The sequence below is a fragment of the Diceros bicornis genome, chromosome 1 (genome assembly GCF_020826845.1).
Source record: "Diceros bicornis minor isolate mBicDic1 chromosome 1, mDicBic1.mat.cur, whole genome shotgun sequence".
In the NCBI taxonomy this organism is placed as follows: domain Eukaryota; kingdom Metazoa; phylum Chordata; class Mammalia; order Perissodactyla; family Rhinocerotidae; genus Diceros; species Diceros bicornis.
Window position 1 is genome coordinate 3161283 of NC_080740.1, and position 19431 is coordinate 3180713.

General features: G+C 48.5%; 1 protein-coding gene across 1 annotated transcript; it reads right to left on the reverse strand.

The window, feature by feature from the left end:
- Positions 1 to 14187: 14187 nt before the first annotated feature.
- On the reverse strand, positions 14188 to 16929 carry FOXD1 (forkhead box D1). The gene has a single exon (XM_058569232.1). The coding sequence runs from the start codon at positions 16553 to 16555 to the stop codon at positions 15149 to 15151; it is 1407 nt and encodes a 468-aa protein (XP_058425215.1). The 5' UTR covers positions 16556 to 16929; the 3' UTR covers positions 14188 to 15148.
- Between the last annotated feature and the right edge of the window lie 2502 nt (positions 16930 to 19431).

The window sequence follows — 19431 nt, forward strand, 5'->3', positions numbered from 1 at the left end:
CCTTGTTTAACATACTATTTCCAAAATAAGACACACATTTCCAAGAACCAAATGTAAAGCCTGACTCCAGAAATGAGGCAAAATTTTTAAACCTTCATCAGAACTTGTGCGTGCAAATGAGTGCTTCCTTCCAAGCAAATCACCCCAGAAGGCCATAGTGATACCAGTGATGCTGTCACTCCCAAGAACATTTTCAGAATTCGACTTTTGTGACCAGTTTACACATGATGACGAATCTTCAGGGACACTTGGGCTTTGCCAGAAAACTGTTTTACCCAACTCAGTCATCTGCTTTATGCACCATATTTGACTCTCAGTGACATTCGGCTATTTGCAAACATCAAATCCACTCTCAAAGAATGTAGTTTTTCTAACAAACGGGCAAAATTTTTTATGTTCCAAAAAGTTTTCAGCATGGGGTCTATCAATAGGAAATACAGTTAAAAATGATCAGTCTTTTAAACATCACTTATAAGATACCTGTTGGCAAGAACAGGGCCAAATTCTTTGTTGAAATTAATTAAGAGAAATCAACCAGTGAAAGCTGTTGTCATCAGCAGAGAATTCTACTAATGAGACATTGACTGGCTACTTATTTTTTAATTGTTTTTTTAACTTTTTATTTTGAAGTAATTATAGACCCACAGGAAGTTGCAGAAATAGTACATAGAGTTCCATGCTCCCTTCACCCAGCTTCCTCCAGTGGTGACATCTTATATAACTGTAGAACAATCCGAAAACCAGGAAACAGACACTGTATAACACTGTTGTGTGGGTTATAGGTTATAAGAAGACTTACTCAGTAGTCACCATTTTTTACATGCATTCGTGTGTGTGTGTTTGTGTGTGTGTGTGTTGTTCTATGTTGTTTTATGCCATGCATAGATTTGTGTAACCACCTCAACAATCAAGGCACAGAACTCTTCCACACTACAAAGGAACTCCTTCCTGCTACCCTTTTATATATGGACCCCTGCCCCCTTTCTCAGTCTCCTGGCAACCACCAATCTGTTTCCATCTCTATAGTTTTGTCATTTGAAGAATGTTATATAAATAGAATCAAACAGTGTGTAACCTTTTGAGGCTGACTTTTTTCACTAACCATAATGCCTCTGAGATGCAGTTTGTTGCATGCATCAGTAGTTCATTCCTTTTTATTGCTGAGTAGTAATCCATTCTATGAATATCCAAGAGTTTCACCCATTGAAGGATATGTGAGTTTATCTCCTTTTTTTTTTTTTTTTTGGTACAGCAAATAAAGCTTCTATGGACATTTATGTACAGATTTTTCTGTGAACATAAATTCTCATTCCTCTGAGATAAATGACCTAGAGTAAGGTTACATACAGGGCTGTACAGTAGGTGCATATTTAATTTTGTAAGTAACTAACAAACTATTTTCCAGAGTGACTGTATCATTTTACATTCACACCAGTAATGTATGAGAGATCCAGTTTCTCTGCATTCTCACCAGCATTTGATATTATGGCTATTTTCTATTTCAGCTATTCTAATAAGTGTGTAGTTCTTTTACTTATTTTCAGAAATTACTGATTTGGTTTATGAGACTGGTACCGTGATGCTTCAGCAGGGATGACTTTTGTCTTCATATTGTCTTCCTGAGTATGAACTCCAAGACATATTTTGTATTCATATTAATTCTTAGCTCTAGGATCATAAAAAAAGTGTTCTCTACTTCAAATTTACCAATGTCCAGTAATAAGGAATCAAAACCCCACTTTGGCCTATTCCACCTGGTCTCATAATTTCCCCCATGTCACAAACATGCCCCTGCCTGAGAATGCTCTCCTTCCTGGGAAGAAGTCCTGCTGGCTGCATTCTCTTGTTTTTACGGGAGGGCTGGGGGGTGGGGGGAGCACTAGTGATGGGCCACACTACTTGTTTCTGGTTGGTCACCTGCAGTGTGAATTCATGAGACAGCTGGCTTTGTGGCTGGATTGCTGGGGAGGCTGGGAGAGAGAGCAGGACAATCATAATTCTGCAGGTTTGCTGTGCTTCTTTCATTCTAGAGAACAGCTTTTCTCTGTTTGAAGCTAACTGGCCTGTATGATGACCCATAGATGGGACAAAGTATGGACTGCTAGGTTAGTTGCAAAATAAACACTTTACTTTCAAACAGAATTCAAAGCACACTTGCCAGGCTGTTGCATTAAGTACTTGCCCGTCTGAGGTAGAACAAACTGGATGCAATTTACTTTCCCCCTCAAGTTCATGCCATTCTTTGTGAAGAGGCCCAAAGTACTTACTACTAGTACTAGGGGCCGAAGTGAAAAGTAGGAAATAGAATCCAATTACAAAAGCAGCTTGTGGCTTCTGCTCTCCTTACGTTTACCCACAATTGCATCTTGAAAACGATGTAACTAACAGTTACTACGGTTAAAATATTTCATCATATTTATTTACTTACTTGTAATCATAAAATTACCTCCGCTGGTTGATAATCACATGTTTTTTGGCGGGGGGGGGGGGGCCTGAGGTTTTGGGGAAAGGGGGTGTTTGCTTTTAATTTGACTTCATTTGTTTTTAATTTCAGAGTACGGTAAAGCTTTCAAGGGTAAGTGTCTGCTTACCCTTCTTGACCTATGTAAATTGACTTATCATTCATATTGTCTTATAAATAGGAGTTTGAGCAGGTGAATCTCAAAAACATACTGATGAATGAAAGAAGCCAAACAAAAGACTACATACACACTATATGATTCCATTTATACAAAGTTCAAGAACATTTAAAACTAAGCTATGGCAACAGAAATGAGAATGTGATTGTATGTGGGTGGTATTGACTGGACATGCCTTTTCCGGAGTGTTTGAAATGTTCAATAACTTGATTTAAGTAGTGGTTACACAGGTGAATTATATATATATATATATATATATATATATATATATATATATATATATATAATTCAAGTTGCATGCTTACGAGTTGAGCACTTTGTTATTCTTTAAAATTTAAATTAGCAACTAAAATGAAAAACTAAGAGATTTGATGATAAAATCACAGATAGCATAGATTTTGATTTTTCATTTCAAAGTTTCCAGGAATTTTTTAGTTTTGCAAATCATAACTTTTCCCAATGCAAGTGAACCCCTTTTCTCATCTCTTTCTGCTTCTCTGCCTCTCCCAACTTCTTAACTAGATAGATTTACATTGCAATGTCATGCATGTTGTAACTGTTAAATTAAAATATTGTGAAGTAGGGTGTGGAAGCAATAAAACTCTATTAAGATCAGTTTAGGCCCTAAAAAATTCCATGATTCCTTTCAGTCACATGACATCTTTCATTCCTTTTTTAAAGTTTGGATCCAAGGAATTTTGCATGCTGTGGGCTGAGGTTTAGTTAATAGCATCTTTTGCTGAAGTTCCATTTTCTAAATTAACAAGATCAAGAACAGTGACCTGATGATATTTCTTTGTGCATCTGGCTCTTTTCCAAAAAGAAGAATTAGGGCAACCAAAAAGAGAGAGAGAGAGAAAGAGGAAATCAAACTCTCTTGATCACCTTTATGCTAGGGCAAAATGTATTTCAAGTTTTTGCAAAAATATCAGATACCATCCTCTCACCAACAAAATGAACAAACACCTCCCCACACACACACACACAAAATCTGTAGTTGCAATATGTCTGCTATTTCTCATTTCTTTCTCTTGCTTCCCTAATATCTTGCGTCTTGGTCTTCCCTACTAATCCATGGAAAAGATAAAGAAAAAATATATCTACATATACTCCTGGGGTTACAATCGACAGCTTGCTTGAGGAATTGAACCAAGTCAGGTTTAACTTCTTACCGCACATTTGGGGATGGGGATGGAAGAAGGCTGAGGAGTATGGTAAGAATTCACCTGTCGAGGCACATGGTAGGTGCTCAATATGCATTTCTTAAAAAGAAAAGACTGGTAGCCAAAAATACAAATTGTTTATGCAAGTGAAGAACTCCTACAGCGAATGGTGGGACCCAGATAGTGATCAGGGGGCACCTGTACTTCCATTCCCAGATGCTTGACTCGGAGATTTCCTGTTTAAAAGGGGGGCAGGGGTAAGGCCAAGCTCTACACAGACAACGTGAGAAGCACTGAGGTCGGGTGGAGAGGAAAACATGGAGCCTACTGAATGCAAAGGGGGACTTCCAAGACACGAAGAGGGAACTAGGGCCCTTTCCGCTCGGCTGCCCTCAAATTCTCTGCGGTGCTGCGCGTTCTAACGCAGTGACCGGCCCTTCAACCTGGGGCGAGGGCGAAGGGCTGGGGATGGGTAGGAAACGGGGCCCGGCAACCGGTGGGGAGGGGACGGACTTTTGTCTCCGGGAGGGAAATCGGCTGCGCTGAAAGGGCGGGAAGCAGGGGCGCGCAGGACTTGTGTCTGCGGGGTCCCGGGCTCCTCTAATTAGAGAAGGGATGCAGAGTGGCATTAGTTCCCAAACATTTTAATCGAGCCTCTTTTCAATGGCCAGGGGTAAATGTAGCCACTGTTAACTCTGTGCTGAATGGGTCGCAAAAGCCCCCGCCCGGCCCCCAGCGTGGCCATTCAGGGCTCTTTTCACAACCTCTAAGCGTTTCAGTCCCCAGGCCTAGCGACACTCCGGAGCGCTCCTAATTAGTCTAATTAGAAAGGTGGACTGATGGATGGAGGGAGGACAGAGTCGGATTGGGCAGATGCTCAGCGCTCCAATCTCGGCTGGGTCGCCGCTGATTCTCTGCGGAAAGAAAAGGCCGCAAAGAGGGAGCCTGGCGCCGGAGCCCGCCCGCCCAGGCTCGGCTCCGGCCGGATCCGCGGGCCGCACGGTCTTTGACCCCGCGCTTCCCGCCCACGGCGGAGCCGGACGGGGGCACCCCCTGCTTCTCCAGCGAGCGTGTCCGCGCCGCGGCCCCCGGCCTTCGCCGAGCGAGGCTGGAGGGAAGGGCCGCGGACGAGCGGCGCGCAGCCTCCCTCCCGGGCCCTGCGCCTCTCCTTCCTGCCGGCCCCGGGCCGCCCCTGCCCCACCCGGAGAATCGGACGGAGGCGCGGCCTGGGCAGCGCAGCGGCCCGACCCGGGGGATCGCGACTGCGAGGTCGGTACGGGGCCTGGGCGTCCGGCCGCGCCTCGTGGCCGCTCCCCGGGCCCTCCCAACCCGGCCTGGCGGCGGTGGGCGCGGCGCCTCCTCCCAGTAAAGCCGGAACCCGGAGAAGGAAGAAACTGGTTTGGGACGAGGCCCAATGCGCGCGGCTTGGGGGTGGGGGGGGCAGAGGCGGGGGAGGTGCGCGCGAGGCTCCCCGCCGTCCCCGGAGCCGCCCTGCCCGCGCCGCCTCCCCGGGTCCTGGGCGCGCGGGCGTCGGGCGCGGATGGTGGGGCCGGCACATTCCTGCGCTCGGCGCGGCCGGCGGGCGGCGGGAGGGCGCCGCGCGGGTGGCTGCAGGAACCCTGAGCCTTTAATTGGGCTATAAATCAGACGGGGGAGCGCGGCGGAGTTTGCGCAGGTGTAAAAACAGAGGGGAGAGCCGGGCGGAGCAGCCTGAGCGCCCGGGCGGGTCAGAACCTCCAGCGAACTAACATCTTGATAAGTCGGCTGACAACCAAATAAACAGTGCAGGGTCCGCGCGGCGCGGCGGCCCGCGGCCGAGAGCAGGCAGGCCTCTCTCGGGGTTTTGTTTGGGGCTTTTTTGGGGGTGTGGGCGAAGTTAGGGAGGACGGAGAAGCAAAATTCTCTCCCTTTCCGCCCTCTCGCTTTCAGCCACGCCTGCTGGTGGACGAAGGGCCCCGGGACTGTCCGACGGTGAAGGTTTGGGAAGCGCGCGCGGCCGCGCCCGCCCCTGCGCCGTCCGAGCGCCCGGCTGTGGGCGATCGCACTGTGGGCCCTCGGCTCCCAGATCCGGCGCCACCGAGACACAAACCTTCGGCTCTCGCTTCATTTCAGGGGCTGACGCTGGGAAAGCCCCGCCGCGCCCCTGGCCGAAGGAGGTAACAAACCAAGTAGAAAAGGCGATCAAAAATTAATTCGGTGCACTGCTCGGGGGCAAAACCCTGTCAAAACCCTATCGAGACGTTGGCACAACCGGCAAACGGATTCACAGACAAAGGAAAACAATACAAGTCTCGTTAGATCATTTTTCTGGACATTGTTTAAGGTCTGAAAGGGACCAAATCGTTTCAAAATGTTGCCAGTAAAAATTATCCTATGTGGAATGCAACTAATCCTTTTAGGTTCCTGTCAACTGTTTCCACAAAAGGAATCCGATTTTTCAAATCAAAGATCCAAAAGTCTTTGGGGAGAGATTTATTACATGCCAGAGCTTTAGTTACAGAATAGAGTTACAATAACAACTCGCACCTACCAACTCCCTAAAATAAGGGATCCCATCCCACATAATTCTAAAGACGTGTGGGGGATGGTTTGCTGGAGCCCTGCTCTGTAGGCAGATGGGAGGAGGAGGGCGAGGAAAGAGGAGGAAGGCAAAGAAATATTAAATTCCTTAAATAGAAAAGCAGAGCACAGACAGCCTCAGCATTTTATTTTTGTCCTCTGTACCCTTGGTTACTTTTGAAGAAGAAAACAAGACCCAAACCTGGTGACTTGCCCTCAGTTCCTTGGCGACGACAACTTAAAGGTGAGGTTAATGCTTGAATTGAATACCAAAAAACTCTTGGGTGCCTATGCACCCCCAGTGTGTCCAAAACCTGGACTCTCTGAGTTTGCATATTGATGTGTCTACAATTTCTGCAAGTTGAAAAATATTTAAAGTTTATAAAAGAATACAAGAAAAATACACCGTGCTTTATTTTTTAAGTTTTCTTTGATTTGTAGTAAAATGTTTAAGCACAGTAAAAGTGTCCTAGAGTTTTCCACTGTGCCTCTGTGTTAACTCTTCACAAACCCATGTGAACACAAACTCATTTCATGCAGGTCACAGTCTCAGTTCACAGTAGTGTGAGCATTTTGTGATGGGCCTGATCTCAAACCCTCCTCCGCCTCCTTTTCAGTTCTTCACAGAGAAGAACTGGTGGCTCGGGATAAGACTATACCTGAACTATTAGTAAAAAGCCTTAAGAACTTGGGAGGAAACTCGAATCCGTGGTTCTCCGCATGGAGGAGTTTGGCACTGAGCAGCCTCCCTGCCACATTGGCACTTAGGTGTTTTAGGCACTGTGAGTCAACTGGCACATGAGAAAGATATTGTCAAGGGGCACACAACTTCAGTTTAGTTTACAGACTTTCGTGAAATTAAAATATTGTCTCCCTTGCCCTCCCTCCACCCATTCTTTCCCGCTGCAGTGGCTTGCTCCTCCTGTTCCCGAGCCCGAGTGCGTGCTCGAGCTATCATCGGAGGCGGCCTGGTGGCGGGAATCCTTTCATTTGTTTCCTATATTTAAAGCGGAAATAAAGGGATTTGCAATGTAGCAGGTGCTCAATAAATACTGCAGACTAATCCCACTTTTCAAACCTTAGAGGTTAAAGAGATGATCAGTCGATAAGTAACTAGAGAAAAGAAATAGAGCAAGAGACAAAAAGAGTGGATTTAAAACACCATTGGTTTCTTTATTTCAGAAGGGAGGAGAAAGTTACCTGTCCAACTACACATCTGGCTAAGTCAGAGAAAACACAATGCCATCTCTTTTCTCCTCATTATTTCTAGAAAAGGTTAAGTAACAATTTATTTCATAATTAGGGTGGGAATTTTGAAGATAAGTTTTTTTTTTATCATAAAGCCAAAGACTTTTCTTAACTAATTTAAGGATTTGGATATTCTCCCCAAATTTAGAAGGTTTTCTTTTGCTTTTCATTTCCTGGAAGAATACGGATATGGGAAAGAAGCCATAAAGGAATCATCATTACATACATTTGTATAGGTTTTATGTTTTCCAAAGCATTTTCACATAAATTGTCTTATTTGATTCTCTCAACCCATCCAATACTCCCCAAAACAATAAATGAGTGTGAACACTGATCTAACATTTAATTTCAACCTAGTCTTATTTCTTCTGTTGTGGGCTTTGAAGTTTTTTGGTCTGTGATTTTTTCCCCTCTCCATAGTCAATCATTTAACAGAACATAATCTTGTCACAGTCATTTTCATATATATGAAACTCTCTACATAAAAATAATAAAAAATAGAAATAAAGAACCAAATTATTTTTCATTCATAATAACCTTTCATTATTGACTTTTCAGAAAATGTCGAGTCCTTTTATTGCTTAAAATATCTCCCTTTTAGTTATATTAATGGAAACTCCTAGGCAAGTGTGGAGAGAAGCTTCTGCTTTCTGCCATAATTAACATCTGCCTCCCCCCTTCTCTTTGCCAGTCTGTTATTGATCAGCAGTTGCAAATAAGAGAGAATCCTCAGTTTGTGCCTGGCTTTCTCTGGGACAGAGAGACACAGGCAAGGCCCTATGGCCTCAGATCCATCCTCTACCACCCAAGCATGCCTGTCTTCTCCTGGTGCTCAGTGGACTCACTGGGCCTATGGAGGCATTCCATACAGCTTGCAGTCTGCTTCACGAACTAGATGGAGTTCCCTTAACTGTAGCATCCTAGGTACAGAGAAACACCCTATCTTGAAAAAGTGTCACTCTCACTTACTTTGAGAGTAGAAAAATATTCTTCTAGGTCCTCTCCTGATTTCAAGTTCAGAATAAGTGTTTTCCAGGTTCTCTAAATAAAGCTTCTGATATTAATTGACTGCTTTTCTTCCTGAAATGGTTTTTTGGTGTCTTTCACAGTCTAGAATCTAAAAGAAAAAAACGTTTCTGATTTTTTTTTAAAAAGAAACACTCTTTCTGTAGAAAAATCAACATTAATTTGCATTAAGCACTATCCCTTGGAAAGATGCTTTTACAGTCTGCAGCTCACAGCTAGTCAGGTGCAGTCTCTGCAAAGACTCCAGCCTGACATCCTGAGGGACACAGCAGTGGCCCCAGCCTGCCTGAGGAAGCTGGGTTTCAATGAGGCTTCTGGTGGCAACAGGCAAGGATGGGCTGTTCACCTCAAGGGAAAGATGTGATTGCAGCACATGGTCTGGAATTCCCTCCCCCGAAAAAGCATTTTAGGGAGACCACAGGCCAGGGAGGTGGGAACTCCAGGTGGGATGGCCCCTCGGGAGGCTCCAGTGCAGGGCATTAATTGTGCAAGGGCTAAGAGGGGTCGACCCACTCAAGTCACATCATACACAGCTGTTCACAGACAGTAAAATCTCCGAGAGTGTGTCTGGAGTGGGGGAAACATTCTCAGAAAAATGATTTGCTTTCTCGTTAAATGTTAAGTCCAGGGATCTGACTCTTACTTGCTCTTCCCTTTCCTGCATAAGAAAGTCTGGTTATCAAGACCTGCTGAGCAGTTTAGCAAAAGGTTCTGTCAGTTTGGCAGATTTTGACCATTAAAAATCAGCCAGAGAAGCAGAGGAAATGGACAAATAGAACAAAGGTGAAAAGGTAAGCCGTGCGTGTGTGTGTGTGTGTGTGTGTGTGTGTGTGTGTGTGTGTGTGATGTTTTAAAGAAGATTGCTAATGGCAAAAAAAAAAAAAAAAGGAAAAGTGATGCTAGGAGAATGTCATATAGAACCAGGTGGAGGACGCTGACACATCTGAAATCATTAGCCACAGGTTCCAAATGCATCTAAAACAAGGGGCTGGGGTATCTCTGGGAGGACCTGAGTGGAGGTGGCAGGGAGAAGGGTCTAGCAAGAAAGCAAAAAAGTGTACAAGAAAGAAATGACTCTTCTACCCATTGACCTCTAAGACAAATTGCCCTGCCACAATGGGTGTTTAATAAATCACAATGATGGCAACAAAGTGGCAGTGTGATGTAACAGAAATAAAATGGGATTTAAGTGCTGAAGTCCCAGTAGCTGTGGGCAAGTCCCTTCATATCTTTTGAAACTTCGTATCTTTATTTGTAAAATGGGGTCAATAATAATTCTTGTCCTCACTATTTCACAGCATAATTGAGAGAAGTATTAGTGAAAGTCCTTTTAAAAAGTTAATCTGTGCTGAAGGTAGTGACTGGAATAGACAGGAAAGGGTTTTCTGGGGTGCTAGTAACATCTGTTTCTTGATCTGATGTGGGTTACCTGGGTGTGTTCGCTTTGTGAAAAGTGGTTGAGATTTGTGCATTTTTCTGTACGTATATTATACTTCTCTAAAATGTTTACTTTTAAAAGTTATACTAACTCAAAACAGTTTTTAAAGTTAGGATGATGATGATAAAGATAAGGAAAATTATAAATGTGAGTCAGAAGCTCACAGTCTTTATCCTCTTCCCTCTTCCTAGCCATCTTATCACATCTGGAGACTCGGGACTCAAAAAGGGATCAGTGATAATAATCAGTTGTTTTCTGTGTGTTTTTTGCCTGTTACTGGATAGTATTTTCCTGGTAAAGAAGCAGGAGGAAGGAACCAGGAAGTTTCCTGCATGCCAGAGGGGTTGACAATAAAAAGAAAGGAGCCGGAATCGTTCACATCAAGGGAAAGATGTGATTAGAGAGACGTGACATGTAAAGAAATTATCTGAAAAGTGAATTCAGTTGGGAAAGTATAAGCCCCAGAGAGCCCTGAGCAGCTGGTCATGATCAGATTCTCCATCTTTCTGTCAAATGCAATCGTATCTGAGTTGGCAGGGTATTTATTGCTAAAGTCGAAGGGCCAGATTTTACACTAAACATATTTACACATTTACATTCGTAGTCCTATAAACACTCCACGTTTCACTGGCCGTGACATCAAACACATTTACCAACAAAAAGTATATGCCTAATTACAAACTCATAGGAGAGAAGGAGGCAAGTGGCAGCTGACCGGCAGTGAGCATGCATGCCCGTGTGTGCATGTGTGACCAACCCATGGGCTGTGAGCGTGCGTGCCCGCATGTGCATGTGTGACCAACCGATGGGCTGTGAGCGTGCGTGCCTGTGTGTGCATGTGTGACCAGCTGCTACACCAGTAAACCGGGAATGACAAGAGTGGATGCTGACAATGCTGAGGCCCGGCACTTGTCCTCTGCTCCCCAGGCCTGTCCTTGTCTGGTTCAGTTCTAAAGCGGAAAGGGGACCCCTGGCATTCCAATTAGTTCCACAGTTACCGGCTTGGAGGAGTCCAGAGAGACCAGGGCGACTGCTGGGCAGATTTCAGATTGGGATTGACTTGGAAGCTGATCTGACCTGTAAGTTGCTCCCGGATGACTTTTCTCAGTCAGTAATAAAAACAGGTGTGAGCAAAAACGTGTAGCCAGCAGAGAATTTTTAAAGTAAAACTAGAGTCCTCAGTTCCTGGCTTTGAGTAGTAAGCTCAGATCCCTACGCATCAACAGCAGTTGTAATAACACCATTAGCTGCTCCCAGCTTGGTCCTCCATCAGGCAAGAAAATCAGAGACACCAGGGCCAAAGAGAGAAAAACAGAATAGGTGCAGCCTCAACCACTGGCCTCAGACAGCCTTTGATAAACGACACAGGCTGGGATTCCACCAAAATAATCATCTCCCATCAGAATGACCACCTCCCCCAGCTCTCTTCGAGGACAGGCTACAGGAAGAAATGGTAATTAAAAAAAAACTCTGTGAAGGGCAGAAGCCTTTCCCCACATGCATGCTCACTACATTCACTGTGAGAATTTTGACAATAAATATGTCCAAATTTCCCGTTCCATCAGCAGAAAGTTTGGGCAGGAAAGGACCACCGAGCAGGGGACAGGGAAGTAGAGATGTGCAGACATACAGATGTCTCAGCCAGTAAAAAATGGGAAAGGTCCTGACAAATTTTTTTTCCTTCTCCCCAGTTTCTTTTTCTTTTCTTTTTTTAAGAGGAGGGGAAGTGGCTCTTAAATGCATGGGATAGGAATGGAGAGGAAACACGTTATTGAGCAGAAGCGCTAGCTTCTTATTTTACAGAAATAAAACAATTGCTCAACACAGAAAAAAGAAAATAACAAGAAACGATCTAAGGTCATGACACCAAGTGTAGGACAAAGAGCAATTCAACCCATAAGGGCTTCATTACCCCCCAATAGACGACATTCGCTAAATCGAGCTGCACATTACATTTCGGCCGCACAACAGAGCCCCGGACGCAGGGGCTCCTTTTTGTGTGGTCCTGCTCGGGAGCTGCCTGAACCATTAGCCCCAATATATCCCTCTCCCTATTAACTGCAATTCCCTCCCGACTGCGCTCCGGTCATTTGTCTCCAGGCTCTACGGGGGCGTTTGATGAGCAGAGAAACAAGGAGAAGGGGAGAAAAGCGTCGGGTTAATGAGTTGTAGCAAATCCACACTTTGTAGTCGGGAGGAGGAGAGCTAGCGGCCAATGTTTGTCCAACGGGTTTATTTTCCGAGACCCAGCCTTTAGAGGAAGGCTTGTTCAAGCAGGCTCCGTCCTTACAAACACACAAACATCCTTCTGTTTGCCTTCAAAGAAAAGGAGACCAGAGCTGGATTTGCATGCGAATAAGGAGCCCCAGGAGGAGATGTGCTGGCCCATCAAAGGCCGCGGTAGCCGGGCGGCCCGGTGGCCTTTGTTCCAGCACCTGCTCGCCCGCGTGGCCTGACGGGGCGCGGCCCACGGCCCGAGGCCCAGGCCCACACTTCGCCTGCCCCCCGGCCCTCGCTCCTCCGATCTCGTCCGCCCGCAGGCCGGGCCCGCAGGGCCAGCAAAGCCCACGGGGGACCCCAACCCGGAGGCTGTGACGCAGACGTCGAGACTGAGGCAGGCGGCCGGGGTGACTTTTGCTGCGGGCTCGGGGGCTCGCCGTGCGCCCCGTCTCTCCAGCGGGCGCAGGAGGAGCGGGAGCCCAGGTCGGGCCCGGAGCGAGGGCGGCGCTGGAGGCCCGCTGCCTTCTCACCGCTCCTCCCGAGCACTGACGACCTGGGAGGTGGCGCCGTCCGCTACTTGGTCAAGAGGCGGGAATCTGAACAGGGAGAGGGATTAGCCGGGATTCCCTGCTTTCAGGACATCCAAGCACCACGCAAATAGGCACAATACACACGGTTTGGTTCTGTGGCTCTCTCCGTGATTCAGACCCACGGCGTCATAGAGGCTGCGAGCGGCCGGCGCTGCCGGGCCGCCTGGTTCCGCCCGCTGACGCCTCTCCCCCGGGCGGCGGTGGTCCGGACGTTCTCGGTGCCGGTCTCCTCTCCCTGGGCCGAGCTAGGGCAAAAGCAGCTTTCGCATGTAAGATTCCGGTGTAAGGATATTTTAATTTGTATCTATATATTTACCGGTAAATTTGAGTGTGAGTGTGTTTACTTTAGACTCATATAATCTCTTCCAAATATTTCATTGGACAAAAACCCAGAACTTAATTTTGAGGCTGAAAGTCAGTTTTTTTAATCCCTAAAAAGGGAAAAGAGGACAAGGCGTTGAGCGAATGTCACTGAAAAATATTTGCCTATAATGCAGTCTTTGTTAACTTGCTAGGTTAAATCTGCAGATCTTCAGATATATATCTGTCCAGATATTTGAAAAAAAATTAAAAAACACAACTTCCTCTGCAACTCAGGGATATTCAGCATTTAAGCTACATATTATATATGCCTTGGTTTTATTTGGAGCCCATAATAACATCTGTAGTCATCAATACTAGAGTCTCACGTTTTTTCAAAGAACTAGACATTGCCTGCAACAAGCAGTTAATGAAAACACTTAAAATTTGAAAAAAGATATCCTAAATCACCTAAATTGTATAAATATAATTAGTTCAATGCCTGATGTGTTTTCATTTTTATTCTTTAAATTGTGGACTATCCTAAAATTGAAGATTTCTCTTACACACCCTGAGTTATTCACTTAAATCAGAATGTTGATGTTAAGTTTGCCTTTCAAGATAGAAACTTCTTTATGCAATTACTGGAATCTCTTCTGTTGATAAAATAACAGCTTTAAATACTAGAACTTTCAAATACAATTCATTTGATATATGTAAGTATTTTCTTCTTCAGGACTTTAAAGCTATTTAACTTATGATCATCTCTATTAAATTTTTTTCTATTAATTTTTACACTAAAAATTACCTATTTGCTTGCATTGCTTCCATTACAATATAATATTATGTTGCAAAGTTTTTACAGATACATACAATATTGTGCTCAAAAGTGAGTGGAAATAAAATGAAGTGGGAAGCACAAAAATCAGAAGTTCTACAGAATTATCTGAGGGTAACTATGGTTTTAATTTTAAACCATAGTTTAAAATAGCCTCAAAACTCTTCAAAATGGAACAGAATGAGATTTGAAAATGTATACCAAAGTAACTCCTTTTATTTGTAGTCATTTTAAAATAATTTTTGCTCTTCTGCAATGGTTCTGACTTAGAAAGTATAAGTTAAAAATCATGGCATGATGCTTCTGTTAAATTCTCTTCGAAAATAATATTTGTCTACTCTGTAATGGGTTCCTACTTATCTGACGTAGAAACTGCTTTTAACAGAAAATAAACTAAGAAGGGGACCACTGAAGCCAATTCTTTTGGTGGATTTTCTTTGAAAATTAAGCTTTTTATTTCTGAAAAAGTGTAAAAATCTTACATTAGAATAGTACAATAATAATTGCCAGTAAAATTTACAATACTCCTTGTAAAGAATATGCAGTAAGTACAAAATAAAAATTCTGCATGTCTATTATGATACAAAACACAGGTTAAAATAGGAAATGATAATTTTGACTTTTTTCCTTGTGTAAACATGTTTATCATTTTTTCCTTTTCATGAAAAAGTACACCAGACAAGTGTCCTCAAATAAAAAGTATCGCTTAGCTGGCATTCTTCGGGACCTTTACTATTTTTGTATTATTCTTCTGCACATGATTGATACTTTTTTTTAACGCCTGGACCTGAGAATCTCTAGACCTCAAAAAGGCTTAGATTTTTAAAAATTTCCCGAAAGTCAAGGAAGCCCCTCGTGCCTAGACAGGGCGCGCCCCCGCCCAGCACCCTCTTCCTCCCCACCCCGGTCGGGGGCTGCAGCATAGGGCGACTTTGCATAAATAGAGGGACCCGCGGAGCAGAAAGGCGCGCCCGAGCTGTTGCCAAACACAGTCTGGTCTGCGAATTCGAAGCGGCGAAAACGGGGGGCCGCGCCGAGAGGAGCGAACAAAACACGGAACCACCGAGACGGAGAAAGGAGCCGGGTGCCTACCTTCTCCTTCCCAGGCGCGCGCGCTAACCGCGTTACTAACAATTGGAAATCCTAGCAGTAAAGTTCTCCACACTGGACAGGGCGGTCCCTTGGTGCAGAGTCCCCAGCGCGGCCGACGACGAGACGGAGGAGGCGGCGGCGGCCGCGGCGGCCACGAGCGAGCGGGTGAGCGCGGCGGCCGGGCCCACGGCCGCCTGAGCCGCGCAGCCGCCGCCGCCGGGCCCGGGCGCGGGGGGCGCGGGGGGCGCGGCCCCCGGGGACGGCGCGGGCGAGGCCTGCGCGGCGGCGGCGGCCTGCGCGGCGGCGGCGGCGGCGGCTGCCGGGCCCAGGCTGCCCCCGATGATGCTCTCGATGGAGAAGGGCGAGCGCGCCAGCGCCGAGGCGCCCGGGCCGCCCGCCTTGGCCGCCGCGGCCTGCAGCGGCGCGGGCAGGGCGGCGCCGAGCGGGTGCGGCCGGTAGCCGAAGGCGGTCCGGGCCAGCTCGGCGGCCGCGCCGGGCGGCGGGGGCGGCGGGGGCGGCGGCGGCGAGTGCGGGTGGAAGGCGGCGGCGGCGGCGGCCGCGGCGGCGGCGAAGAGGGCGGAGGGCGGCGCGTAGGGCGGCAGCTGCAGGCCGTAGCCGCAGCCGTAGGGGCCGTAGCCGTAGGCGGGAGGGGGCGGCGGGGGCGCGGGCGCGAAGAGCGCGGCGGTGCCCGGGTCGCCCGCGCCGCCCGCGCCCCCCGCGCCGCGCAGCAGCAGCGCCTCGGCGGCGGCGTTGGGCGGGAGCAGCGGCTGCCGCTTGAAGCGCTTCCTCCGGCGCAGGAAGCTGCCGTTGTCGAACATGTCGGCGGACTCGGGGTCGAGCGTCCAGTAGTTGCCCTTGCCGGGGTTGCCGGGCTCGCGGGGGATCTTGACGAAGCAGTCGTTGAGCGAGAGGTTGTGGCGGATGCTGTTCTGCCAGGCGGGGAACTTCTCCCGGTAGTAGGGGAAGCGGCCGCTGATGAACTCGCAGATCTCGCTCAGCGTCAGGCGCTTCTTGGGGCTCTGCAGGATGGCCATGGTGATGAGCGCGATGTACGAGTAGGGCGGCTTCACCAGCGGGCTCTTGGCGCCGCCGCCCGCGCTCCCGCCGCCGCCGCCGCCCGCGCCCGCGCCGCCGCCCCCGCCCGCCCCGGCCCCCGCCGCCGGGGCCGGGCCGGGGGGCGCCGGGGAGCCCCCTGCCCGCGGGGCCAGCAGGATGTCATCGTCCTCCTCGTCCTCCTCTAGGTCCTCCAGCTCGTCCTCCCCGGCGTACGAGCGCCGCCGCCGCCGCCGCCGCGCGGGGACCGCCAGCCGGGCCCCGCCACCGCCGCCCTCGTCGTCGTCGTCCTCTTCCTCGTCGTCTTCGTCCTCGCCCTCCCCCACCACGTCGATGTCTGTCTCCTCGGCGAGGCCGGAGGCATCGGACATCTCCGTGCTCAGGGTCATGGCTGTGGCGCGGCGGCGGCGAGGCGGCGCATAGGGGCGCCGGGCTCCGGGCTCCCGCCGCGCCCCAGCCGGGGTCCCGGGCGGCGGACCGGGCCCGGGGGCGCCACGCTGGGGGCGCCTCGGCTGCTCGAGCTGCGCGGGGGCTCCCCGGCGGCGGCCGAGGCTTGCGCGGCGACTTTGTAACTCCTGCGCCGCCGCGGTCGCCGCGCGGTCTCTGCGCTCCCTGGCTCCGCGCGCGCCGGTCCCGGGCGAGGGACTTGACCTTTCCCTTGCGGAGCGCCCCTCGCCCGGTCAGTTGAGGAGGGGGTGGCGGGGCCCCGGGCGAGCAAGTCAGAGTGCGGGCGCCCGGGAGGGTGCGGGACGGGGGAGAGTCTGGGGACAGAGCTCGGCGAGACGAGGGCTGAGTCCAGGAGAGGGCGGACCTTTCCTCGGCTTATAGCAGAAGGAGGCCTGTCACATGGTGCGCACGTCAGAGCGCTACCGAGGGAAGGGAAAGAAAGCCTAGGAAATCAGCCCTGCTCGGGAGAGAAAGTTCACCCGTAAGAGGGAGCGGCCACTGAGAAGACGCGAGAGGAGAGAGGACCCCGCCGTTCCTCTCCAAAGGGGCTGAGACCTGAAATACGCGCTGGCCCGCGATGGTCTGGACCTAGTGCCGCTGCACGCCTTAGAGTTCCCAGCCTCCTTCTCTTCCGTCAGCCCTCAACATAACCTCAAAACACTCCCGTGACGCGACGGTTTGACCACTCGAGGGCCTGTAGGAGCCCTCCAGCCCCATCGTCTGAGGTGGCCCCTGAGGAATGGCTCTGAGGGCTGCTGTTGTCCCCTCTCCCCAGATTGGGTGAGCGGCTCCCCATCGAATCTGATGAGAAACCCCCAGTTTAAGCACAATAATAATTGTTTATTGACCTTTTAACCTGTCCCCTTCGGTTCTTCTCCCAAGACGTTTGTTTTCCACCATCTGTTAATAAAAATGCTGTTAGACTGGCGTTTTAGCCACTTATCTGCAATTGAATGCCCTAGAAACTTGACAGCTAAACTAAGCCCCTCTAATGAGAGGATCTGACGAATTTCGTGGGAATAAAGAAAGTAATGATTGAATGCAAAGGAGAAATGGACAATTTTAGTGAAAACGCAAAAAAAATTGCACCTAGGAACGACTTGCAAAAGTTCTTTCATAATCGGGAAAGGGACTCTATAGTTCTCAGTAAGGAGAACATTCTAATCAACACTTCTCAGTAATCTCAAAATACTTAAATTACTCTAACATATACACATAACTCAACTCAGGCAGGCTTAATAGAAGCTACAATGATAACTAAAAACTTTCAGATCGATTTTTTAAAATGTTATTGGAAAATCCACTAAATATTTCCAATAGTTACTGGTGAGAAGAAACTAAATAATTTTTAAAATAAGATTCAAGTTCTGTTCAACTCAGTTTTTTTTTCAGGTGACAAGGTAGTGTAAACGACTCAAATACGATGCTATTTTATGTATACCTATCTTTGTCATCAACTCAGATTATTTTGGCTAGTGGAAAAATCCTAATAGTTTGTGGAATTCACACTCACATAGCCTTACCTTTTGGATTTTTACATTTCCTAAATCCTTCTATTTCAAAGTTGAGACCTTGTCTCAAAGTTTTAGCTTTCTGATTAAAATGACCACTTGACAAGAACTGAGAATCCAAAATCAATGACCTTCTGTGAAAGCAATCATCAGTTGCCTTTGTGTATATCATTTTATCGACCAAGTACTTTTCACATTTTCAAAGGTTTCATTACTCCCCTTACGAATCACAGAGCCTCAAAAGTAAACTGTTCTCCCATTTAAGACTTCTTTTAAAATCGAGTTTTTGTTGCTGAAGACAGCTACCAACCAGTTACACTTGCAAACGACCCATAAAGTCCATCACAGATCTTGGAAAGATCTATGAGAACGCCTCAAAGTTCTAAATAAGTGATTTTTCATTGACTTTCGTTTGATATACGGCTGAACCATTCGGTTATTGTCACGGGCTCGGCATTAACCTGAGCCAACATTAATCAGCACTATTCATCAGGCATTACATTGCTTCGTTGATGTAGCCGGGAGTCCTTACCAAGGACTTCACTTCTACAGTTGAAGGTTTAAGTTGTGTAAGTGCTCAGTCGATACCTAAATAAACACACGATTTTCGCTGGACTGAGGGTTGGTGTGTGGCGCAGTATTTAAAGAGGAAGAATGTGTTCGCAGACCGTGAGTTCCTTGAGACGATCAGTTACGGCCGTTGTCCTGGTACCACCGCCCTGAACTCGGCTGCACAAGGAGGGCGCGAGAGGGACTCTGGTTTCGTTTGTAACTTGGTCCGCAGGTCCCTTCCCAAGGGGTTCAAGAGCCCTTCCTCGGAAACTTTTGAGAAACGTGGCCAATTATCTTCTGGCCACTCAGTGCGGGGCGTTAGGATGCGCTGCAGGTCAGAGCGGAGATCGGCCGAGGGGGCGGGCCGCAGGGCAGTGCTCTCGGAGGGGTGGGCGAGCTTCCCTACGGCCGCGCACTGGGGCGTTCCACGTGCCTCTCTGGCTTTAGCGAAGCTGCACATTTGTTTGTGTGCGACCGTTACTCCAGCGCTCTGGAAACCCCACGAGCGTCCGCCCCGCTGCCCCACCCCGGGCCTCGCCCGCTCGCGCGCTCCCGGCTCCCGGGGGCGGCTGGGCGTCTCCACCTCACCCGTCCAGCGGTGCACCGGACGGGACCCTTTTCCGCGAGGCGGGCGGGGACCACGCTGCGTGGATGCGGACAGCGGCGGGGCGCCTGCCGGGTGGGCCGGGTGGGGAGGCCGCCCCCTTGCGGCAGCGCGGTGGGGCCCGGACCCGGAGCTCCCGAGCAGCCGGCGT

Excerpts from the sequence above, each read along its gene's own strand:
- FOXD1 (XM_058569232.1), bottom strand. The coding sequence starts at position 16,555 with ATGACCCTGAGCACGGAGATGTCCGATGCCTCCGGCCTCGCCGAGGAG.